The following is a 24,998-nucleotide window of genomic DNA, read 5'->3' on the forward strand; positions in this document are numbered from 1 at the left end:
AGACTTTTAACCCTGACACGGGGCTGTCATTTCCAGGCAGGCCACACAGTCAGTGCCGAGGTGCCTCTGCTACCTGGCAGCCAGGCCAAGAGAGAGTGATCGCGGCTCTGATTCTGCTGAAGAAGCGCTGAGTGAAGCAGTTACTTTCAGGGAGTCTTTAAAAGTGGGCAGCATGTTAAACCCTCACTAGGAGGCCCCTTTTGGGGGACAGCAGGAATCCTACTGCAGATGCGCTGCAGAGGGAGTTGGCTTTAACTTTGTTCTAGAAGAGTGATGTGGTTTTGTGCTTTGAGAAGGAAGGTGACTTTGGCATTGACCGCCTTGGGACCCTGTGCTTCTCCTGTTTGCTGCGTCACGGATTCATTCACATTGCTTTTCCAGTCTTCCACGTATTCATTCCCCAGCAGTGCTGAGCACTGACAGGCAGGGCGCAAGGGGCTGGCGAGGCAGCAGCATGAGCCTGGGACCCAGCTGACAAAGGCGAGCAGGTGGCAGGGAGATGAGCTGGCTGGAGGCTGGCCTGGGAAGGAGGCGAACCTGCACGTCCAGCAGGTCCAGCCCCATGGTGCCCTCTCCCGGCTGTACAGTCCTCCCTGCTCCCAGGGGTCCTGCTGGGACCCCACTATGGGCTAGGCCTGTCCCTGTGTGTCTGTAGGGAGTGTCCCTCCCTGCAGAGTGGTAGCTTGTTCTCCATCTCAGCGTGGCTGATTTGCTGCTGTTATTGGGCACTTCATTTCTGGGATCATTGCACTGCTGGGAAATTTTTTTAAAACTTTTTCACTCTGTTTTATTTTTGTAATCTCATGAAACAATATCATTTCTGCTCACATTTGATTTTTTAAGCCTATTTCATTTAAAACTTCAGTTTTGAGCACAGAGTTCTTCAGAGTTATTAAAAGACTTTTTCAGTCTCAGATGGAGAATACTGGAAATGAAGTGCCATTTTGGAAAGAAAGGAAAAATCATCGACAGAGCTGTCGCATCCGGCTCGGCGTCCCCAACGTCGGGCAGAATATGTCTGTGAAATTCCGAGCTCACAACGAACTCATGGTGCATTTAAGGGGCTTTTTCCCCTAGCCAGAATCAATTCTAATTTGTTATTATAACTTCCTAAAGCTAAATTTATAAATTGTCAATAAGCACATGTGATGAACAAAAGACCATAAGACACAGCTTCATGAATTTATGGTAAGAATGTGCGTAGAAAGATGAAGAGGTCCTGTGTGCCCATCGCCCACGTTGCATCCAGTGTGAATTCCGCAGACGAGCCACATGCCTACTGCTATGTTAGATGTGGTCTTAACGCTTGGCTTGTGCCCTGTGTATCATGTCTACGACCTAACACTGCCGTGATGGTGATGATGATGGTGGTGATGTTGATAACGCACACTTCAACGCCACTTCCCACATGCAGACTGTGTCCCAGTGCTCACTAGTAGGAACACACCTTTGGCTCTGGGACAGCCCTCACTGTCTCCAGCTCACAGACGTGGCAGAGGAGGCACAGGAAGGTAAATACCAGCACAAGCTCTCCTGCCAGGACGCGGCAGAACTGCTCCCACCAGGCACTTGGCCCCAGATCCCTGTTCTTCCCCTCTGAGCTCTGATGCCTCTTGTCAAAAGTGCTCAGTAAAGTCCGAGTCTACCAAGTCTCAGGGTGTTTTCTGTCTCGACCTCATTGGACAGGTAAAAACATGGTGACACTTGCAAAGGTGATTGTAAATGCAGTACAGGAGTGGGCTGGCAATTCAGAATCTCCATTTGCTAAAATAGAAAGAAATTATTCCTCTAGGTGCCTTCTGTTAGGAGTTTGGCTTATATTCTAAATATCTTCCTCTCTATATATACACCAATGGGTACACACATTGAATTGTTTTCTCTTTAACAATATGTCAGGCTCATCTTTCTACAGCAGTACATGTAGATCTGCCTATTTTTTTAACTACTGGAAAGTGTTACAGTATCATAATTTCTTTAGTCTCCAACTTGTGGCCATTTGGGATGTGATTTTTCACTCTTAGGATGGATGCCGTTGTGAATATCCTTTTGTATATAATTTATTTAAATGTATTTCTGTAGGAGAGATTTTTAGACATGGGATTATTATGTGAAAGTATATCCTCATGTTTAATGTCAGTACATTCTGCCCAATTAACTGCCATAATGTCATGTTATTCTCTGAGCAACAAAGGATGAAATGACTACTTCCTCACACCCTCCCCAATGTAGGATACCACCTGTCTGTCTCTGTAGATAGACTGATCATCTATCTATATTTTAAACTAGTGAACTGAAAGCCACGTGCAGATTTTGTAAGACTCCCAACAGCAGAACCCACGTACCCTTCCTTCTTCTCAGCAGAGAGTCTCCTCGGAAGCCCTGGAGAAGCTGAAGGAAAGAAAGCGTTCCCCGGGGCGGGGGGCGGGGGGAGGACAGGGTTCCCTCCCTATACTTCCGAAGCCAAGCAGATACAGGGGAGGGTTTGAAATGACAGTATCAGACTGGTTTCCTTTCGTTTTGTCTTTTTGACTCCTTCATTTAAAATGGGTACTGAGTATCTACTGTGTGCCAGGTATTCCCTGAGTCCGTGTATCTTTCCGTGAGCTGAGGTTGCAGCCGGCAGCACGCCGAGCCCACTCCTGTCCCCTGGGGAGAGCAAACCTCACTGGCAGCTTGAACTCAGCCGTGGTGGTAGCGCTCACACATGTAGATCAGAAAACGCGACACGTCAGGGCTTTTTCTTGGCAAGCCTGTTGCTCAACACTTACCCACAGGGCCCTGGATGCAGCACTGAGTGAGTCTGACGCAGCCACTGCCTTTGTGGAGCTGGGAGGTGTGGGCAGAGGCCGCTGTCCACCGGCTCTGCCGCTGGCCTCACCGCTCCCTGCCTTCGTTTCTGCACGTGTAAAATGAGGGTGCTACTGAGAGCACCTTCCACATGGAGCTGTTACTGCACTGAGGAAGTATTAGGTGCTACTGTCACACTCGTGGAGGAGGACAGGAGATCACCAGCTGGCTGATACCTTGTAACGCCGAGGAGTGATACCTGCTCTGAGAGCCGCGGGCGGGGCGTGAGGGCCAGCGAGTGGCTGCGCTGCGTGGGGGGGACGCCACGCGGAAACACAGCTGGCAAAGTGAGGGCGTGGGCACTGCTGTGTGGGGAAGAACTTTCCAGGCAGGGAGCACAGCCTGGGCAAAGGCCCCGGCGGGCCCTGAGTGAGGAGTGCTGTCCAGGCACGTCCGAGAGACACGCAGAGACCAGTGTGGCCGGAGCCCTGGGCAGCCCGGGACCTGCGGGGTGCGCCGAGGCTGGAGGTGGGCGTGGGCGAGACCACGAAGGGCCAGGGTGCTCCTCCATCCAACTTCTCAATAAGGACCCTGGATTTTATTCCCAATGTGATGAGAAACCACCGGGGAATTTTGTGCAGGGCAGTAAGTGGCGTGGTTTGACTCATGATTTAGAAGGATTATCTTTCCTAGTATTAAAAATAGTAACTGTGTGTATTTGTCACTGGCCTGAGGCCCAGTGACATTGTCAGCATTTAGCACATAATATTTTCCAAAAAGTCTATGAGTGTCTTCTTTCTGCCTCTAAATAATTCAAAGAAACCAACTGTTAAAACAACACTCATTCATAATCAATAATAAAAAAAATAGTAATGGTAATAATAATTGAACACCTGTATAGCATTTACCATAGGCCTACCAGATATTTGTCTAAGTACTTTACACGTAGTAACACATTTAATCCTCGAAACAACCCTGTAGGATAGTTACTTTTATGAGTTCTACTTTGTAGATGAGGAAATGGAGGCACAGAGAGGTCAAGTATCTTGCCCATGGTCACACAGTTAGTAAATGGCAGTCATTCTGTCTCTGAGACCACATGTTCTTAAGCACCTCTAGATAAGCCCGTACACAATCAGATGAATCTAGAAGTGTGTTCAGGATTGAAGTTAATTAGAATATTGAGAGTGTTCAAGATGGCAGATTCTCAGCATGCACCCCTATGTTGAAGTAGACAACCAAACACTCTCTTTGTCTAAGCAAAAGCATCGTCTTGAATAATACTGCCAGTAAAAGTACTTCTGGAAGGCAGCTGGGAATACATATTAATACATCGATGAATGACAGGGCAAAGAAAACGAATGACTGTATTAGACCGTGGAGCAGTCGCCGTGAGACTATGGAGTTTCATGCATCACACCCTCCCGAGAGCACTATCTGTGATCACATTTTAGCTTCCAAACCATATGTTGGTATAATTTACAGGCATCCGTCTGTCTGATGACTTGTAGAAACCTGAACCAACGATATTGGCCTTAGGCCTTTCTGTGCTCAGCTTTAGCAGGTCCTAGCCATGGTCACCTCTGTCTGTCCTCAGGGCAGTTAGCCTGTGACTCTCTGCCATGCCAAATCCATTCTGAGATTGTGCTTTGCTAAATATCCTCTGAACTCTCTGGACTCAAAAGCATGATGTGCGTTTGCTCTGCTTGTGATGTCTGCATGAGTTCATCCACCAAGGTGCCAACAGACCTGGACAGGGCTTTGAAATCTTCATCTCCATCCAAGAACTCTCTCCTGAGCTCTGGTTCCTTTCCAATCTTTCTGCTGTCCTAGGGCACACTGGTGACTGGGCAAGCACGCAGCAGCAGGGGTGGAGGTGGGAATCTGGGCAGGTACAATCCCAAGGTTTATAGATGGCTGAGGTCATAGAAAAGGCAGGGTGTTTTGTGCCTTGGAGAGTGCCCAGGCCCTGTGTGTCCTAGACTCTGGCTCAAATGGTCAAGACGTGCCTAAGTCAGCAGTCACAGCTGAACGCTGGATTTGGGACACAACGAGGCTCCACCCTTCATCTCTGAGTGAGGATTCTGGTATGAGATATGCCGTGAGAGCCAGACCTGGGGCCTTCGCTGCAGGAGGTGGTGAGAATAGACCTGTGTTTGGCTCCAGTAGTTCCCTATGCAAATTCCCCTGGACCTCTTTGGTTCTAGCTCATTCCACACTCAGCCTCATGTTTCCATCTAGCAGACAGCTCCCGCCTGGGGTCTGTTGACACCGCCCACACGTCCTGGCCAAAGCAGAGCCCACGGCCTTGGCGCCTGCATCCCATGCCTGTCACAGGTGCACTGAGGACCTGGGGTGAGACTGTCACAGAAGTGCAGGCCACCTGAGGGCGTTCCTGCAGGATTCTTTCCTCCCCTCTGTTACCCTCTCCTGTCAGTGACAGCCCATGTGTCTATCTTGCAAAGTCCTGGGTTCTGTGGCCTCAAGTCTTGCGTCTGTCCACACCAAGCCAGGGCCCCTGCCTCAGATGAGGATGGGGCCAGCCCCCTCCCCTTGCAGGTGGAGCTCACACTGCCCACTGCATGGTGTGGGCCTGTTCCAAGCCTCATGTGATTGTGCCAATGACACATCACTGTTTTCCCTGCTGGGATCTCAGGCGTGCCTCTGGGCAGAGGGACAGCCATCTGCCCGTCTGGCTCCCCTGGATGCTGTGCTCGCTTCAGAGCATGGTCACTGCCTCTGGCCATGCACTTGTAAATGCTACGTGCTGGCCACAAACACCCTGCGCAGGACCCACTGGCTCTGAATCTGGACTCACCCGGCAACCCGGACCTTGAACAGTTAGAGCGTGTGTGCTCATGTGTGAGGTGGGCATGATCATTGGACCCACCTCACAGGGCTGACGTGAAGATGGAACGAGATGGTGAAAATTAGTTCACATTTGCTGAGTTCTGTTCTCAGAAGGACCAATTCTCAGCCGCCACACTCTGCTGCCTCCCAAAGCCACTTACGGAGTATGTCGTTTGCTCTCTCGTTTAATACCTCTGGCTTGGAAAGGTATTACTGTTTCTTTTGTTTGCTTTGATTCTTTATTTTTTTAACATGCACTTTAGAGAACTCTACATTCTCTTTTTGTATTATGTCTAAGTAAGTTTGGGAGATGGCAAACCCATGGAACTCAAAACTGAAGTTCACCTCCAAGGCGTGTTGGTTCTAACAGACGGACAGGGACTATGGCGTGCTTTTCTTTCCTGAGTTCAGATGTACAGGGCTCATTGAGGAGCATCTGTCGAATAGAACTTTCTGAATACACAGCCTCGACCTCCTTGGTGGCCATGGTCATATGTGCAGTGACGTTGTGAGCAGAGAGTTTTTTTTACCAGTTACGCCTCTATTGAATGAAAAATGAGCACTTATCTTGAAGGGAGAAGAGGAAGTCTGCTCCTGATAATTTGTAATTCTCTCTTGGGTAAATAGATTCCTAATAGTGCAACTCTGTAGAACTGCAATCACATTTTTTAACTCTAAGGTGACGTTAGCATAAACATCCCATGTCCTGGTTATCGATCTGTTGCTATGATAATGGTATTACCCAATTGAGCTTTTGACATTGGAGAACTTGCACTGGCTGCAATTGCATTTTTCTTTTATTCCTGAAACTTAATTTAAGTTGCACATCCAACTTTGTTCTCTGTGAAAAAGTGTTGTTTTGCAGGACTCTACGTAAGATATTGTTAGATACACCTTTCTCTCTCTCTCTCCCTCTATCTCTGTCTCTCGGTAGGAATGTTAACTTCCAGCTTGAATCATGGAAATACACCTAAACAATGAAATACTCAGAAACTAGCCATTAGGAGCTTGAAATATGTTGTGTTCCAAAGAGATGCACAACTTCTGAATTCGTCGGGGCTGACTTTTCTAGTGTTAGCCAAATCAAGTAATTCCTTCCCCACGGACATGTTTTCCGTGATCATCCCGCTACACCTGGGGGAAGGAAGGGCTGGCATTACAGGTAGGTGAGCCAGCCCAGAGACTGTTATCTGCCCTCGCAGCACCTCACCATTGGCAGAACGGGTGGGTGGTGGATGCTAGACATGCCGTTGCAATCTCTAAAACGTGCAGCTTGCACACTCATGTTGTGACACCTGGAGCCTGGAAGTTTCATCACTGCATTGGAGCAGTGGGCTGTGTGATGATCCTTTCCTACTGCTTCTGAGGGGAAGTTGTGCTATGTGAGCATTTGATCTGGCCCAGCAGCCATCAGTGAGCACTTGCGTTCAAGCCAAAAATTGGAACGTTCCTTAAGGACAGAGAAAAGGTAATTATTGTGCCACTAACTCCTACTAGAATGACTAAGAGAAAAATATAAGTGCTGACAAGGATGTAGAACATTGAAACTCTCAGCCTTGGCAGGTGGAGGACCAAAAGGGGCACTCGGGCAAGACGGCTCAGCAGTTTCTTATGAAGTTAAATGTGCAGTTGCCGTGTGGCCGGCAAACCGCTCCCGGGTAGGTGCTCTGGAGGAATGAAACATCACACAGAAACCTCTACACGAATGTCCGTAACAACTGTATTCGTAATCGCCAACACTTGAAGCAACCCACACGTCGTCCCACAGGTGAACGCTGAGTTCACTGTGGCACGTGGAACCCCACAGAACACGTGCAGCAACAAAGAGGGACACAGTATTGACACACGCAGCAGCGTGGGTGGATCTTGAGGAAATTATGCTGAGAAAAAAAGCAAAGCCCCAAAGAATGTGCACCATATGGTTCTTTGTATGTGACCTCGTCTGAGAGACAAAGCCATAGTGGCACAAAGTAGATTTATGGCGGCCCCGGCTAGGGCTGGAGGGAAGCTGTGACTGCAGCAGGGTGGCATGCCAGGGGCCGTGGCCCTGTCCTGTGTCCTGATTGTGATGGTGCGTATGGAAATCTGCACGTGCATTAACAGGCGTAAAACTGTACACCTAAAATGTCAGTTTTACCCCGTGTTATTTAAAAAAATAAAAAAATATATATTTTTTAAAAACCTCCTTTATGTCACTGGAAGACATAGCAGGAGGCGTGAGTGGAACTGAGTTCCCAGGACTGAGTGGGCACACGTGTGTGGCATATGTCTGTGAACAGCCCCGCAGCACGGCAGGCCTTGCACTTACTTGAGAACGTAGCTTGGGAGCATGCTTAGAATGTGCTTAGATTTTATAATATAAATAAATTGATTCATAATCATTTATTGTAAAATTACTTCCTTTGTTGATCAGGGAGCAGTTCTGTGAGGACGATAATGGCGATTACAGAAACAGAGGCAGAATTCCAGCAGCTCTGAGAACAATACCAGAGGATGTCACAGGAGCAGTGTGTGGAGGAGGGCGTGGTCATTCACGGTGTCAGGGAGGTCACACAGAGGGCCTGGCCGGGTCCTGAGGGCTAGAGGTCCACCTTGTGTGCGAGGGGGAGAGAATTCCGTGCGGAGGCTGTCCCCTCAAACAGAAACCCACCCCCCTCGCCTGTTCGGGGAGTTTCAGAGGGGAGCTGGAAGGGAGGCCGGGAGCAGACCACGTGGGCCACGTTGCATCCATAGCATAATCCTTGGTGCTTTCAGCAGTCACAGGATGTCCAGAGTAAAGAAACACCTTCCCTTGGGGTTTTGCAACTGCAGCATTTATTGCTAGAGAACCTCTCTGATGTTCAAACGATCAGAAAGACCCTCGAGGCAGGTATTGATTGGCAGGTTTCTCTGAGGGGAAGGAACAAACTCTGGCCCAGGCCTGCCCTTGTTCACGCCCAAGCCCCGAGCTCTGCCTCCCCACTCCCCCAGCGGGCTGGGCCCCCTCTTCTGCATCAAGAGCAGCAGGCAGCAGGCTGCCACCATTGCCAAGAGCTACTCGGAGGTTAAATGCCACTGCCTCCCACCATTGTCACTTGTGCTTAGCCCAGGAGTGGGAATCCCCCAAACCTTGGTTTAAGTATTTCACTTGATCTTGAAACAGAGTGGCCTTTATCTGTCTTTTAGAACAAGATATCTGGGCATAGGCCAGGGCCACTGCCGGTACATACGGCACCTTTGTGTAGGTTTAGAAAAGGTGCCCCTTCTTAATAGACAATTACAGGGGAGCTCCCCCATTGCAGTGGGAACAGCTCTGCACCCCACAGAACATCTTGGCAGAGGTGAGCATGGGGTGAATTTCAAGGAGGTGTCACTAAGGAGTCACCTAAACCTGGAGTCCCCAGGTACAGCCGGGGCCAGTGGTTCCCTGAGGCCACAGACGCTAGGCCCCTCTTTGCTCTTCACTGCCTTGAGCAGGTGGGCCTTGTCTTTCATTCTCGTTGCCCCAAGGTCTTAAGAACTGGTCCATTTGTTTTGCATTGGAAGAAACAAGAGACCTTACCCACGGAGGTCTGGGCACACGGTGCAATCGCTTCCCTGGGCCGGGAGCCCGGTGCTGTGGGCATTTTGTGTCTTCTATCCAGCATGTCCCAAACCTCAGACCCACCTCTTCCCGAAGTGTGGCTGCTTCTGTGTGCTGTTTGGCTTCCTCTTATGTCCCCAGCACGAGGGCGGCAACAAAAGAAAAGTGGCCTCCGAGAGGGCTGTGGAGTGGCAGGTGGGAGCACAAGGGTCGGGGCAAAAACACTCTGGCTTAGCACCGCTGACCCTCCTCGCTCGGGGCCTCTGTGTGCTAGGCTGTAAAGGGTGACAGTGGGTTGTGTCCCCGCCCCAGGTCCAGTTCAGCAGGCCTGTGTGCGGCTCCCCTGGCGGCCGGGCTCCTCACTCCCGGGCCTCTGTCCCAGCCTCCGCTAGCGTCCCTCTCAGGGACCAGGCTGAGCCCCCACTGCCCCCTCTCCTAAATGCTGGTGGTGGGCGTGGTGGGCACAGCTGGGTCCATCTCAGCCCAGGTCAAGGCCAAGGCCCAGGCACAGGGGGCAGGCCGCTGGGGTGGGTGGTAGGTGGTATGTGTTTCGGGGGACGTCCTGGAACCCCCCTCCTCCAGCCTTGCCCTCACCGAATGGGGTAAACTCATCGGCCCTCAGTCCCTGCCCGCCCTCGCAGGGCTGGCTCTCCTCTGCGCCTGACAAACGCGTCGGTCTCTTGTATCCACACACCACACCAGATACTTCATTTTCTCTCCCCTGAGGGAGCCATTTCCTCATCTTCCATTCCCTTCTCTCCCCACCTTGACTAATGGGTTCGTCTGCTAGGGCTGCCCTAACAAGGCGCCACCAGCGGGGCTTACACACAGAAATGTGTCGTCGCACAGGCTGGAGGCTGGAAGTGTGAGATCAAGGTGTCAGCAGGGGCCGTTTCTCCTGGTGCCTCTCTGCTTGGCTTGTAGGCGGTCACCTTCTCCCTGTGTCCTCACGTGGTCTTTCCTCTGTGCGTGTCTGTGTCCTAATGTCCTCTTCTTGTAAGGATGCCAGTCGTATTGGACTCACCCTGACAGCCCCATCTTAACTCAATCAGCTGTCTGAGGGCCTTGTCTCCAAATACAGGCATGTTCTGAGGTACTGGGGTTAGGGCTTCAGCATAGGAATAGGGGGGACATAATTCCACCCATAAGGGCTAATTTCCTAGAATCTTTTCCTTACCTGTCAAAAGACATGCAGGGCTACACGGGTCACATAGTTCCTGTTAACTTGGGAGGCATTCAGAGCATGTGCAAGCGGGCGGCTGACTCCAGCGGGAGATGCTGCCGAAACATCCCTCTCCTCAGCCTCACGTGCTCAGCGTCTTTTACGGGCCAGGTTCTGTGCCACGGTGTTCACATACCTCTCGTTCGAGTCCTCATCATCGTCCAGCAACGCATTAATGGTGTCATCATCCCTGAGCACCAGCGATGGGACTAGCCCAAGGTCACACAGCTGACATTTGAACTGAAGTCCGATTTCCTCCTGCACCCAGGGTCCGCAGCCAGCCCCGGACGGTGGGCTCGGGTGCTGTCCTCACCTCTTCTCCGTGAACACGTTCCCTTTCATTCCGGCCTGCTCTGATGCGTCAGTGTCTGTCTGTACCTGGCCCTCGAACCCCTCTTGCGCACAGAATCCCTCCAAACGTAGCAGTGGATTTTTGCTAACTGATAGGAAATATATGAAAAGCGAGATTAAAGGAACATAAAACAAGGGCTTTGGGACGTACGGATAGCAAGTAGTTGAACACAGCAACTGCCAGGCCTTTACTTGAGGGTTAGAAAGAGAATCTGACCAGGAGCCTCTGCAGGCTGGCGAGAGGCAAAGGAAAGTAAAACCAAACAGTCCTGGGAGAGGGGAAATGGCCAGGTTGCTACTCACATATTTAGAACTTCTAGGGCTTTTTCTAAGGGACCTACCAGGACATCCCAGCAGTTGGCTCACCTCTGCCGCCTGTTTTCCAGTAGATATCTGGATATGAATGTAAAGCTTGGGTCTGAGGCCTGGAAATCCTCCTCGTGGAGTTTCCTTGATGCTTTCGGTGGGATCTGAAGCTGTGGTGAGAGAGTTTGTGAACAGACAGTCGACATTATTGAAGTCTGTCCTCTCGATCCTAATGCCTGAATCTGTCTACACTTCCTGCACTCCTGGGAGTCGGGGGTGGGGGGCAGGGGGCGGCGCTTGAAGAGGGTCATTCTGAGGGCCAGCTGCTGTCGGGGAGTAAGCAGAAGTGCCTCCTGACTCATCTCCAGAGACCACTCACTCCCCTGCAGCTCTTGAATTGCTGTAGACACGGGAGTGACTCCTTAGCTTAAATCCTGGTTAGCGGCTGGGTTTGTCTAGTACAGACTGGAGTGAAATTGTATCGCCTGAAATAAAGGTGTGGCCCTCACCTGGCTCTGCCCCCTTGCAGCCACCTGTTTCAGCCCCTGCATCCTGCTCCTGGCTCCTGGCTCCTGGCTCTACTACCAGTTCCGTAGTCTCCTCTGGTCTCACTGATCTGCCAAGGATTTTCTCTAAGCTACTTCTCAGATGCACCTGAGCCTTCCACTGAAATGTCAGTGCGAAGAAAGGCATCTTGGTGAAAACCAGTGAGGAGTATACATTTGCCCCCTTTTATTGGCCATTAGGAATTTATTTCCAGTTAAACAAGCTGGGAAATGTAATTAAGCACATGGTTGATGGTGATAGCCAAGTGTGTGTGCCAGGAAAACAATAGGTTCTTTAAAGATGCCAAGGACTGATATCATGCGTCTTCTCTTGGAAACTGTATATACTTCACAATTCCGAGCCTCCTGTGTGCTGCCTCATATCTTCAATCAAATTATTATATTCCAGAAATATGCATAAGGGAAATGATTCTACACATTTTATGGTGGGTTGTTGCTTGTAGCAGTAATTGAAGTACCTTTTCCACTTATGAAAGTACTAATTTTATTTGTTTTTATTGCTTTTCTAGATGCAATTATTTATTTAGTGTGCTTTGCCTTTATTAAATTATGTTTACTATAGGAACATCATAAAAATGTATGAAAACAACACATCAGCCAAGCCAGCCTGGTGACCTGGTATTGAGAAAGCTAGTGTTATTTTTCATATCCAAACGTAATGGAATAACTTAAGAATAAACAGATAATCTACACTAGAAAACAATGCAATTTCAAGGTAATGTAATATAACACCTGGACAATATGATTTCATAAATCTTGGTTCTAAAATTTACATGAGCTGGGTTTTGTGTGCTTATTTGAGGACACATGGCATTTCTAAACAGAATCATTATAACGGGAAATGTGATTAAACCGAAAGGCAAGGATGTAAACACGGTTTTTGTTGCCTGGTAAGATATGGATGACTAAGGAGCAATATAAAGACTTCTGGTGTCAAAAGACAAGCAGAAGATTCTCATTCCTGTAAATGTCCTGAACTTTGAAATTGAAAAACGCTAGGCAGTTTGTGCAGGTCACGTGGCGGTCACCTGGACCAGAGGTGCTGGCTTCAAGGAGTTCTTTATACACTCCGTCTCTTGCTTCCTGTCCCTTTGTGGGTGCTTTATTTCAAAAGAAAAGAGGCATTTTACTTTTGGCATTCTTTTTAAGTAACTTAAACTGACTGTTAACAGTTTATTTGTTTTGAATTTCCACAAGATAACCAAGATATAGATACAATTTTTTTTAAAAAAAGCAAAACTTGAAACAATAACAAAACCAAAGGCACAAAGAAAAACCCCTAAGTCTAACATCCTAGATTATAGAGAGCAGGACTGCTTAAACGAAACTGACTACATGACATATGTAATATGAAAATGTCTAAATCTTTTTTCTATTGTGTCTGGATTTTGTGTTATACTTTAAAATTAAAGTATTACATAAATATTTATTTAAAAATCTGAGATTATTTTTAAAAACTTCCCACAGGTTTTTCCATAGATTTCTATAGATTAATGACCAACTTTTGTTTTTCTAGTTATAAATTAAAATTAATTAATGTATTGTTTGGATACACGTGCCTACTACAAAATTCAAGATATGAACAAATGTGCACAGTAGAGGGTGAGTCTCCTCCAGCCAGCCAGGTTACTTCCCTAGAGGGAGCCATGGTTAATGGGTTCTCCATTTTCTAAACGGGTTCCAAAGGTTCCCAGGGTTTTCTAAGTATGTTAAATACGCATACACGCGTTTACTCACATACCCACACGCACCAGTATTTACACAAATGGTAGTGAAACATACAGTACTCATACAGCTCCGTCACCTTCTTAAAGACTGTACCATATAGTCCATTGAGCCAATGACCCAGTCTCCTACTGATGTCTGTTCCAGTGTTTCCAGTTTTTCGCTTGTACCAAGAAACACTGCCACCAACAATATATGAGAGGACCTGTTTTTTTGTCAACCTTTTTCTTTTTAATGTTTGGCAACTTGAAAGACAAAAAATGATGTTTTAAGTGTGGTTTTAGGTCACAATTCTCTGGTCATGAGAGACTGAGTCTCATTTCATCTGTGGCAGAGCCACGTGCATTTCCTTTCCTGTGAACTAGCTGGTCCTGTCTGTGTCTTTTGCTTAATTTTCTAACGGATTGCTGGTAATTGTCTTGTTAACTTACAAGGCCCTTTAATATGAGATGCAAATATTTTCCCTATTTTTTCAATTGTCTTTTGACTATATATAGAGAATATTTTCCCATATGTAATATGAGAATGTCCACATCTTTTTTCTGTAGCTTCTGGATTTTGTGTTCTACTTTAAAATTAAAGTATTATATAAATATCTATTTAAAAATCTGAGATTATTTTTAAAAACTCCCCACACATTTTTCCAGTACTTTCATGGGTTTATTTTCCACATTAAAATTTTTAATTCATGTGAAATTTGCCTGAGTATAATAAATGATATAAAGATGTGATTTAATTATTTTTCTCAAATGGCTGTCCAAGTATCCAAATGGCATTTATTGAAAAATTATATTTAGGTTAATTGTTAATTTCTGGACTTTCTCTCCAGTCCCACTGGTATACGTATCTATTCATCAGCCAATAACACAGGATTTAAATTATTTCAGCTTTATGTGTTTACTATCACTAGAGTTGGATCACTAGTTATTCTTTATTTTAATAGTTTCTTAATCACATTAAGAAAATATACATCCGTGACTACTTTATTCAAAAATTGTTTTTAATAAAAATGTGTTTTTAATTTTATTAAATGCCTTTCCAGAATCTGTAAAGATAATCATATGGTTTTTCTCTTTTGATCTATTACTATTATGATTTTTTTTCTAATATTGAGCCATCTTTGCATTCTTGGAATAAAATTCAACTTGAATATGATTATCAATCTTTTAATATACTTCTTCATTCTCTCTGAGTAAATTTGACTTAACATTTACATAAATAAATGATGTTATTCTGAAATATGTGAGATCTTTCTTCCCTTTTTATGCTCTGGACCAGCTTAATTACATTGAAATTATCTCTTCCTTAAGGAGTTGCTTTTAGAAATTTTCGTATGAAACTGCTGGCCTGGTGCTTTTGAGAGAGAACTTTTTAACTCTCCTTCCCTCCTTTCCTTCCTTCCTCCTTCCATTCCTTCCTTCCTCTCTCTCTCTCTTTCTTTCTTTCTTTCTTTTTGTGATGGCAATTAGAACATTCAAATTTCCTGGAGTTATTGTTTATAATTTATATTTTCTAGAACATTACCCACTTGATCTTATATTTCAAAATTCTTTTCCATAATTTGAGAATGTTATTCTTCTTAAAATTAAAAAAAATTCTTCATTTACATTATATCCCTTTATTTTCCATTTTATTCACTTATGCCTTTTCTCTTTTTCTCTTGATTAATGTATTTTTCAGTTTATTTGTCTTGTTGGTGTTTTCCAAGCACCAGCTTTTAGATACTCTGCTGTTTTTCTGTTTTCTAAGTCATGCAGTTTGGTTTTATTTTTACTGGGTTCTTCCTTCTGCTTTTCTTTCATTTATTTTGTTCTTCTTTTTCTAACTGTCTGAGTTGGATGCTTGGTCCGTGTAATTCCTGCCTCCTAAGTGTTTAAGGCTGTCCGTTTTCTCTCTGAGCACTTCGACCACATTCCTTAGTCTCTACCAAGGTGTATCTTCCTCAGCCTTGTTTCCAAGATACTCTGCAAGTTTAGTTTTATACAGGTTAAGTCATTTACAAACATTTCTAGGTGGTAGTATGCCAGTTTTGTTATTAATTTCTAGGATCTTTTGTTTCTATCTCCATATATACATTATCCTTTTGATCAGAGGCTGGTAGTTACATTATTTTTACTTTTCAGCATTCAAGTTTTCTATGTGGCCTAGTGTTTAATCATATTTTTGGTGAGTGTTCCATGTCAACTTGAAAATAAATCATAGTGTCTCTTTGCAGGGCATAGAGTTCTATATGAGACAGTGAGATCCACCTTATTAACTATGTTATTGGGTTTTATATGTCCTTTTAAACATTTGTCCACTTGTTCCCTTTGAATCCCTAAGATGCTATGAAATTGCACTCTTGACCAACGAGTGTGTGGTGTAGAACTCTCTGTGATCAGCTACAGTTGTGTTGTGTTTTTTCTTTTACAGCCAAAGATAGCTGAGGAAAACTTGACCTACGCTGAGCTGGAGCTGATCAAGCCCCACCAGACAGCCAAAGGCCTCCCCACCAGCACAGTGTATGCCCAGATCCTCTTCGAGGAGAACAAGCTGTAACGCCAGCTCCTCTCCTGTGGTTCTGTTCAGTACCTGCCACCCAGTGATTCCCAGAACCTTGGAGACAAGGCCCTTATTTCTGTATTTTCACTTGTGCCTTCTGAGTGGTGAGGAGCCCCTTTCCAACGGCATTCCGGGTGCCTTCACCAAGAGGTACGAGGCTGCTCCCCACGAAGGAACAGGGGCCACAGCCCTTGGACAAATCTCCCAGGGCAAAGTGTTTCTGGGCCCGAGCCCTGTGGTGCCAGGACTGATTCTGAGAGCGCCCAAGGAGATTTTCTGCTGAGCCAAATCCCTTCACCTTTTCTTCTTCTTTCCCTGGGTTTTACTTTTTAAATATCTTTTGTAAATCGTAATTTTACTCTTCTGCCCTTCCTGTATCCATGATAGAAGCTCGTAGTGTACAGCTAGCGGAAGCGTCACTACAGGCCGCAGTGCAAGGTGGCGGACACGTGGCGACTGGTTTCCCAAGGACCAGCTGACGTTGCTAGGGCCCTGGACTGCGGCAGACTGCCAACTGCAAGCAGCCGCTTATGGTGGGACGGCATCTCTTGTTTTAAATAGGTGCACTGACCCTGGAGATTTAAGGACAGAGGGCAGACTGTGGGGAAGTCTGAGGTCTGTCTCTGAATGCCACATGCCTGGCTGCCCACCCATGATTCCCTGAGGCCTCAGAACAAGCAGAACACCCTTCTAGAGGGCTGCCATCCCTTCGGCAGGGTGGACCTGTACTGATGTAGACACATTCTCCAAGAGTTCTTACTCTTTTCCAAAGGAGCAGAGCCCTTGGCCAGCCACTGACACCCTGGAGCAGCTGGCCCCTCACGGTGTGCAAGCTCAGGTGGCCCTGACCAAATGGCCACTCTGTGAGAACCAAGTCTGCTGCCAGGACCCCTCAGGGCAGGAGAGTGGCAGGTGCAAGAAGAGGTGGGAAAATGTCTTCTGGAGACCCTACTCATGCCAAGTGCCTTGCCCGTCACAACCTTGCATGTGAATTCTGATGGGCTTGGGTGGGGGCTGGGGACGTGGGGAAAGTGCTCTGCGGACCTGTATGACATCCCTGAATCTCGGACTCACTGGAGCGGGATTCATTCTGGGAGAATCATCCTGTCACCTGTGTCGCTAAGGACATTCCTTGATGTGTGAGTGTGCTCTGGGTGGCTATTTACTACACACTATAGAAACTGTTTGGCTATGTAATGGACCATGTATGTATGCAAATTAACTATTTTAAGCACAGCTTGGGGGTGAGTTGTAACCTTGTATACAGCCACATTACATTGGTCTGCTTCCTTATCCCCTAATGGCCTCAGACTCCATGTGTGTGTAAAGGTGACCTAACCTCTTATAGAATTACTGAGGGTAAAATGGGATGAGGAATATTGCCAGGTTTTGGAAACTACAGACTGCCACACAACTGCTTTGTGTTGAGGTTCATGCTAAAGCCAGTCTGCACTTTCAAAATGAAAGTTTCTGTGCTATATAAGGCTCTCATTGCAATCAGTTTAAAAAGCCGAGTATTTGTCCACAAACTTAGCCCTTTAGCATTGCTTTATGCTCCCCAAGACTCATGATAGCTTATGAGGCCTCTCATCTTTTACTGGAAAGGTCTCAAATTGAAAGCAGATGTTGATTTCCTGGAGGCAGGAATGACCTGCCTTTACAGAGTAGAGGTGCGCCCTTCCTGGACGACACCTGCCTCTCACCTCCTCCCTCTGCTAGATCTCAAAGGTGTGAATAAACCACACGGCTTTTGAGGAAGCATTTGGAAAAACTCACCAGAACTTCCCTGAGCATCTCTCTGGGAGGGGAGAATTTAGGGTTAGTGCACCATTCATAACATAGTTACCCCAGGGATGTTTTCATTCTGTCATGGCAATGTCCTGCAGATGGTTGTATAGTGTTTTGAGGGAAGACAGTGATTTCCTAATTTGCACAAAGAGCCATGTGGGCTAATGGGGCCTGGGGGTGCCAAAAGGGAGAGAGAGTGGGGTGCACAAAGACAAGATGGTGGGGAGAGGGCAACAGGGCAGGAGGCAGTAACTTCTGACGCCTATGGGCCTCTGCAGAATGGAAATGAAATTAGATCACCCTCAACCCGCCCTCCTTGAATCCATGGAGAGCTTGGGGCCATCATGTATGAAGTGAACACATTCCACTAAGAAAATACACACTTTGAAGAGTTTAACCCATCATGGTTGTAGATTCATATCACCTTCTTTCTCCCAAACTCTGGTCACAGCAGCACAAGTCCACACTCAGTTGTGCGAATGGGGACCTGCCGGCTCCCCTCCTCCTGAAAATGCCACCAAGGGAGTCATGGGAGCTGTGGACAGCATCCATGCAGGGCTCGTCCCACTGCGAGCTCCGGAGGGAAACCATCCAAGCACTGCTCCAGACGGGAAGCAGCGCACGGTCTGTGCCTGGGGCTTGTTTAAGGTGATAAACCTTAACAGTGTTGCCATAGGAAGCTTAAGAAATGTGCCTGCTCATCCATTCTCTGTCAAATAGACACTAGCCGTGCACTGACGTCTCTGAAGATGAGCAAGGGGAAACATATCACTGAAATGGAAGTCAGGAAAATTCCTTCGATTTGGTTTACTATAAGGCATCCGTGGGAGCAGCTATGAACACATATGAGTAGTTTTCAAAATGGACACTTGCCTTTACGTTTAAATGAAGTTAAAGTGAATATGAGCCCACTGCTCAGAATGCAGCACCTTTTTAGAGGCAGAGAGCAGGCACCATCAGACTGGGGGTGAATTTCGGCCTCAGCCATGGCTGGCACAGCGTTGTCTCGGGAAGCGAGGGGGTGTAGCGGGGAGTCCGCCTGAGTGGAACTACCTGGCCCAGGCAAAGCCCCAAGGCCTGGACTGGAGCAGCAGAGGGAAGGGGAGATGGCCGGATTCCTCCAGGGTCCCTCTTCGCTAAAGCACGGTGGCTCTGTTAGCTCACAGGGAACACAAGAGAAAGCCAGACCTACCTCCTGCTCCTAACAGAAGTGAAAGCGACCCGGGCACTGTGTACTCTTGAATGCATATGAACACACAATTATGTGGGTCGGCTCGCAATCCATAAGCCCAAAGACTCACTTGCTGTTAGGGACTCATGTCCTTGTGTGTCGCTTGACCTCTGACTTGCATGACTGTAACCCGGGCTGGGTGGAGAATGGGGCTCACACACACGTGGCGCAAAGCACATACGTGTCCTCCTGGGCTAAGCACAGTCCTTGGGAAAGAAGGACCATCTTTCTTTCCCTTGGGTGGCAAAGCTGGGACAGCACAAGTTAGATCTGCCTACACCATGTCTTCCTGCCGAGCAGAGAAGCCTTGGGAAACAACAGACACAGAGTGAGAAGCAGGGAGGAGAATGTTCTAGAAACACAGGATCCCAGCCCCAGGACCCTAAAATCCCCCCGACACTTCTCTTCCCTTCAGATCTTCTTTTAATCCCATAAACGACTTCATTATCCTACTATTTAAATCCTGGATTTGCTCAAGCTAGGTTACAACAGGAAGAATTAGAATACAGTACGCGCCAAAGTTGTTTCTCAGCACAGGAAGGAAAAAACTGACACTGGATGTCATTACCCAGGGAGCCCCCCGGGCCACACCCGGCGGCTGTGCGTGGGACCCTGAGCTGCTGCTGTGCTCTGTGTCCTGCTGCCTGAGCGGCCCCCTCCCTTGGCTCTGAAGGCACCTTTCTCAGTGAGCCCTCGGGTTGGACAGGGACACCAGCAGGGTGGGGGCAGGCCTGGGAGGCGCTGGCAGCAGTAGGGGAAGGGCACAGGTGAGCTGCGAGCCATGCCACGTCCTTGTCGGAGGGAGCTGTTTTGTGTCGGCTCCAGTGCTTAGGCTTCCACATGGAGCTGGTGTCTTTCCAGGTCCCCTGGCCCAGGAGACAGGTCACAGGGTGACCCAGCTCCATGTCATTTGTAGCCCATTATAAGGTGAGGCAGCCACACCAGTGAGACATTGGCCCCAACCTGGACCACAACCCCACCCCACACACGGGTCAGAAGCTGTTCGTCGGGAAGGAAAATGAAGCAGAAACTCATGGTTTGGCGGGGGGGGGGGGGGGGAGTCTGCATTCAGCATGGCCGTGTTGAGCTTGGGTTGCAGTGGGGTGTCCAGGCGGATGGGCACGTGGACTAGAGCCCCCTAGACTTCAATGTGTGTCCACATCACCTGGAATCTTGTAAAAATGGAGAGCCTGGTTCAGGAGGTCTGGCGCGGACCTGGGCTTCTGAGTTCCTCGCCTGCTCCCATGGCACGGCCATGCGTCTGGTCCCCGGGCTGCGCGCGAGTAGCAAGGACGCAACCTGTTGGAAACGTGGGTCCGGAGCTCGCTGTGGGAAGGGGGTGCGCTCAGTGTAGGGGACACAGCTGGAGCCTGAGAGCAGGAAGACCCCCTGGGAGAGGCCGTCCAGTGAGGAGGGGACATGCTAGGCCTGAGCGGTGGGAGTGCCCGAGCTGGCAGGTCCAGGCCAGGCCAGGAGACAGAGAAGGTCAGAGGACAGCAGCAACCAGAGTGGGGGGAGCCAGGGGAAAGCTGGGCCTGGAGTTTCCAGAAGGAGGAAGGGCTCAGCAGGGTGAGCTCTGCGGGGTCAGGTGGAGGAGAGGCTGAGCCCTTGCTCATTGAGTTCATGTTTGTGTTTCTGCACAAGCCTAACTAACAAGCTTTGGTGCTGAGCTGTGTCTGCTCTGTTGAGCGTGTTTTCCAAAGCAATACTGGTCTTCCCGCAGGGTGCCCATAGGGACAAGACTCTTAATGAACGCACGGAGCGGGGCTGAGGGTTGGCCGCGGCGGCTTTCAGCATCTTCTGCTGCCATCAGTGAGAGATGACTCAGTGCCTGATTTCCAATGAACACAGCTCGAGTAGCATCACACCAATTTGGTGTCTGATTGTCAAATGCGAATGGGCTGCACCCTACAGTTTTAAATAGAATCAGAGACGTTTACAGCTTTGGTTAAATGCACCTTGTTCTTCCACATTAAACTGGATTACAAGTGTCCTCCATCAGCAAAGAGGAGAAAGCTCATCAGCAGGTGTCCACGTGGGGGCCGCGGCTGAAGGGCCCTCGCTCGCTCTGTTTCCTTCAGTGCAGCTGCCCAGCTGCTGTGACGCGTCCTGTGACTCCTGGGTCTGCAGGAGGGTTTTAGGGAAGCTACCGACACCCGGGTATCTGTGCAGAAGTTTGGGTTGTGTGTGACAGTCCCATGTTCTCTTCGGTTTTCTAAAAGGGGTCCATAATCTACAAAAGATGGACTCTTGGAGACACTATGCCCGGGTCCTACCTGCCAGGGTCCCCGGGAGCACTGTGATGGTGCAGAGGAAACTAAGGCGACAGAGAGGACGTGCCAGCCCTGCACCCTCCAACGCATCCTAACCCTAGACCCCCACCCTGCCGCCCAGCTCTGGTCCTGGGAAGCCTCCTGCCCCCGCCCCCGCTCCTGCCGGCTGGGGAACCCGGCCTCTGGCAGGGCCGGTCCTGGGCTCAGCTGAGGTGGGGCTGCCAGCACCTCCTCCAGCCCTTCCCCTCCCAGCGCCCACGTGGGGTCCCAGGTTCTCGTGGGCCCCAGTTCTGAGTGCCCTGTGGCTGCACCCTAGCCCCTCTCATGGTCAGTTTCGAACTCTTTAAACGCCTTGTTCCTGCTCCTGCTCCTCATCCCTCCACCACGGCAGGACTCGTTTCCCGGGTCCTTGGGCCGGGCGGCCCTGCTTTTTCGCATCTTCAGTTCCTCCCTCTGTCTCCCAAGTGGCAGGTGTTCCTCACCCTGCACGGACCTCTCCAAAGCCCCGTTCCCCTCTGGCTCCTTCCCTCCACAGCCGGGAGTCTACACTGCCAGCTCCCTGCCCCATCTGCCGCCGGCCTCTGCCCTGTGCTGGCTGCCTTCGCTCCCCTCCCCTAGCCCAGCTCTGCTCAAGGCCTCCGGGGTCACTGCCGAGCTGTGTTCTCTCGGAACCACTGGACATGGGTGACCCTTCCCGCTTTGGAACCACCCCCTGTATGTTGCAATGCCACTTGCCTAGCCGTATTTCTTGAGCAACCACGTAATCCCCTTTTCTGGCGTTTATCCCCTACCCAGCCCTTCAGTGGTCGTTTCTATCACGTTCCGACCTCTGTCTCGCTGCACCCTGAGGACTCCGGCCCCACAGCCTCTCTGGGCCCCATTCCCGAGCCCCAGACCTGCCGCCACCCTGTCCCTGTGGCGTCCCTCGAGCCGACACTGAGCGCATCACGAACGCCCACGGCCATCTGGTTAGGAGCGCCAGCACTTACCCTGCGGCTGGAGCTGCAAATCTGGTGCCTCTGGAGGGGGCGGCTGCTGTCCCCGTCAGCTCCCATCACCTTTCTCGTGGACCACCACACTGACCCCTGATCTGTCCTCCACCCCAGCCCCCCTCTGACGTGCTCCCCGGGGGAAGCCTCTGGAGCGCAGACTGGCCAAGCCGGCCCCCCGCCCGGTGCCCTGTCCCCGACGCCCTCAGAGCACATTCCGGGAGGAGTGGCCAAGGCCCACCGTACGCGGCCTCTGCCTGCCCTTCTGGTCTCGTCTCTCGCCACTCCCCACCTGTGCCCTTGGCTCAGGCCTTGGTGACTGTGAGCTGCCACTCTGGGAGCCCAGCCCAGTGTGCTGCGGGGCTTCATGGCTGCAGGAGCGGCTGCTCTGTGCCGGGCACGGGCCTTTGCCTCTGTGGTGACTGTGACGGTCATCAGAGCCCATGGTGAGCTGAGAGCAGGCCTCTGGGCACTAGTGAGGTCCTCACGGGCAGCCAGCCTGCACTTCCCTCTTCAGCAGAGCCCGAGGAGCAGGAAGACCAGGCAGGGTCCCCGTCCTCCCACCCCGCTACCTCCGGACACAGCTGGTGGCTTTGGTGGCAGCACCTGTGGCAGCACAGGGGTGGCAAGTTCTGGAGCAACCTGCATCGGAGGCAGTGGAAAGGGAAGTGCTCTAGCCCTCAGGAGGCAGCCGGGGTTCGTCTGTCTACACTGGCAGGGACACCACTGGCAAGGCCTTCTGTTCATTGTTTGATATGTCAATGGGGGGACAGCCAAAGGGAAGATAAAGCCCACTCCTGGGCAGGGGAGAAGGACTCCAGGCCAGCTTCCCTGGGCAGTGACAGATTTTATCTCTACCCCACGGTGGCAGTGCAGGCCTCTAAGCACCAGATAACAGCTGGGTGTCTAGGAACACGGCCTCTTTATAGAACGTCGTAATGAAAAGAGGCACTAGAGGCTGCCCACCTAAGCCCCCTTCCAGCCCCTGCCGTTTGCACACCAGAACAGGATTTAAGGAGAGTCTGGGTCACAAAGCCTCAGGTGGGGCCCTCGGGGTCAGAACTCAGGTTTCCTCTGCCCCTTTGCATTTGCCCTCGCCCTTGTGCACAGCCCCCCAGCCCCAGAGGGCAAGGGTGCCCCAGCCTCGGCACGGGGCCTGATGGGGAGCAGCTGGGGACGGGATGTCATCACACAGTAAGCTCAGCTCACTCAAGGCACATTTCAGAGGGCAACATTCGGTTCCACTACTCTTTGCTGAGCCCTGCTACGTCCAACGCCGAATTCATACGGTGATTACAGGCCAACAAGGAAGCACGGTTAAAGGGAAAAACACCCTGTGATGGTTACTGTGGACAGGGCACGGCCTGGGGCTTCATGGCCGCTCTGAAAGGCAGGTGACATTAGTGTTACTTTGTGGCTCAGAGAAATGAGCATCAGAGTCATCAGAAGTGACTTGCTTAAGGCCACACTGTAAGTTTCCAAGCTGGATTCAAATTCAAACCCAGTGCCAATTCTGTGCTCTTCCCATGGTGGTTTGGTATAAAAACAAAAAAGGAAATAATTCTAAAGTGCCTGAGAAACCAAACAGAGGAAAAGGTTAGAACAGACTTTTTGGAGGAAGTGTCCATCTCAACAGAGCCCTTGTGGAGGGCAGGGTCTGCCAGGAGGCAGAGGCAGGGGCCTCCCTGGGCTACAGACACCCACCTGCATGCAGGCCTCCTCTTGGGAAGGTGCCAGGTGCCAAGAGCACGCGCCCGACCCCGGGCAGCCCCACCCGGGGACTGCAGTAAACAGTGGAAAGACAGGCTGCCTGGGAACCAAGGCGGCTCAGGGACTCCGATGGTGTTTCAAATAGTGATCAAGCAGGGAGGCCCTGGGAGCTCCAGGCTCTCCCTCCCACCAGGTCGGGAGACAGCCTTGTTCTAGCAAGAGGAAACGGGGCCATTCAGAAGTTAGGATAAGCGCTGCGGAGAAGAGGATACTCTGGTATGCCTACCGGTGGCATAAAGAGCAAAATGATACATTGCAGAGAAACGTTCTTTACCTCAAAGACTCACTAAATTCTGAAATTCTTCACACTTTTGTCCCCAGTGGAGGGAACTTGGTGGCCTTGTTCCTTTTAGCTTATATTTGACTTATTTTGACAGATTCCAGTTCATACAGATTACCATCCATGGGGTTTATTCCAGATATCTGAGTAAAGATGGAGACCGTTGTCAGCTTGACCACTGACAGCAGGTGACTGGCTGGAAAAGAAGTTGGGGAGGTTATTCATCCAGAGTTTGGGGTTTCTTCAGTTAACAGATATGGATGTACGGTGACACACTGTTTCCTTGCCCCTCCTGGCCCCCAACCCTGGAAGCTTCTTGCCACTGTCTTCCCCGTCTGTAGCACTGTGACCACAACCACACTGCTGGCGGTCGACACGGCTCTGGTGGCCATTACTGAGAACTTGCAGGCCTCCCTGGCTTCCACTGGTCCCTCCTCACGTGGACCTCTCGTCCCCCTCCTTTATGGGTCAGATACCTCTGCCTCTCCTCTGCATTCCCACACATTCTCTTCCTACGACCTTGGTCCCGATCTCTCTCTCTTCATTCTATGCTCTCCTTTTCCCTCTCGCCCAGTCCCTCCATTCAATTTGCAAGTAGAAAGACGTATGTCTTGTGCCACAGATGGCCTGTAAAGTAACTGGGCGTTTCTAAGCTGTTCTCGCTGGCTTGGGCGCCAGATGCAGGATGAGATTCCCAGGAGGCGCTCAGTGTCTGGAGCTTCGTCTCCTAGGGTGCAATTGGATTTCTTCTGCTGCA

The 24,998-nt window shown here is 49.6% G+C and overlaps 1 protein-coding gene across 2 annotated transcripts in view; it reads left to right on the plus strand.

The window, feature by feature from the left end:
• The window catches only part of VSTM4 (V-set and transmembrane domain containing 4), a 117,370-nt gene that overhangs the window by 74,359 nt on the left and 18,013 nt on the right, over positions 1-24,998 (plus strand). The window contains exon 8 of one of the 2 annotated variants that reach the window (XM_045569051.1): positions 15,782-17,388. The exons of the other annotated variant lie outside the window; for it this stretch is intronic. Coding sequence (XP_045425007.1) covers positions 15,782-15,907 — 126 coding nt within the window. The 3' untranslated portion in view covers positions 15,908-17,388. Of the gene's footprint in view, positions 1-15,781; positions 17,389-24,998 lie in introns of those variants that run through there. 2 annotated transcript variants of the gene reach the window in all.

The sequence above is a fragment of the Lemur catta genome, chromosome 14 (assembly GCF_020740605.2).
Source record: "Lemur catta isolate mLemCat1 chromosome 14, mLemCat1.pri, whole genome shotgun sequence".
In the NCBI taxonomy this organism is placed as follows: Eukaryota; Metazoa; Chordata; class Mammalia; order Primates; family Lemuridae; genus Lemur; species Lemur catta.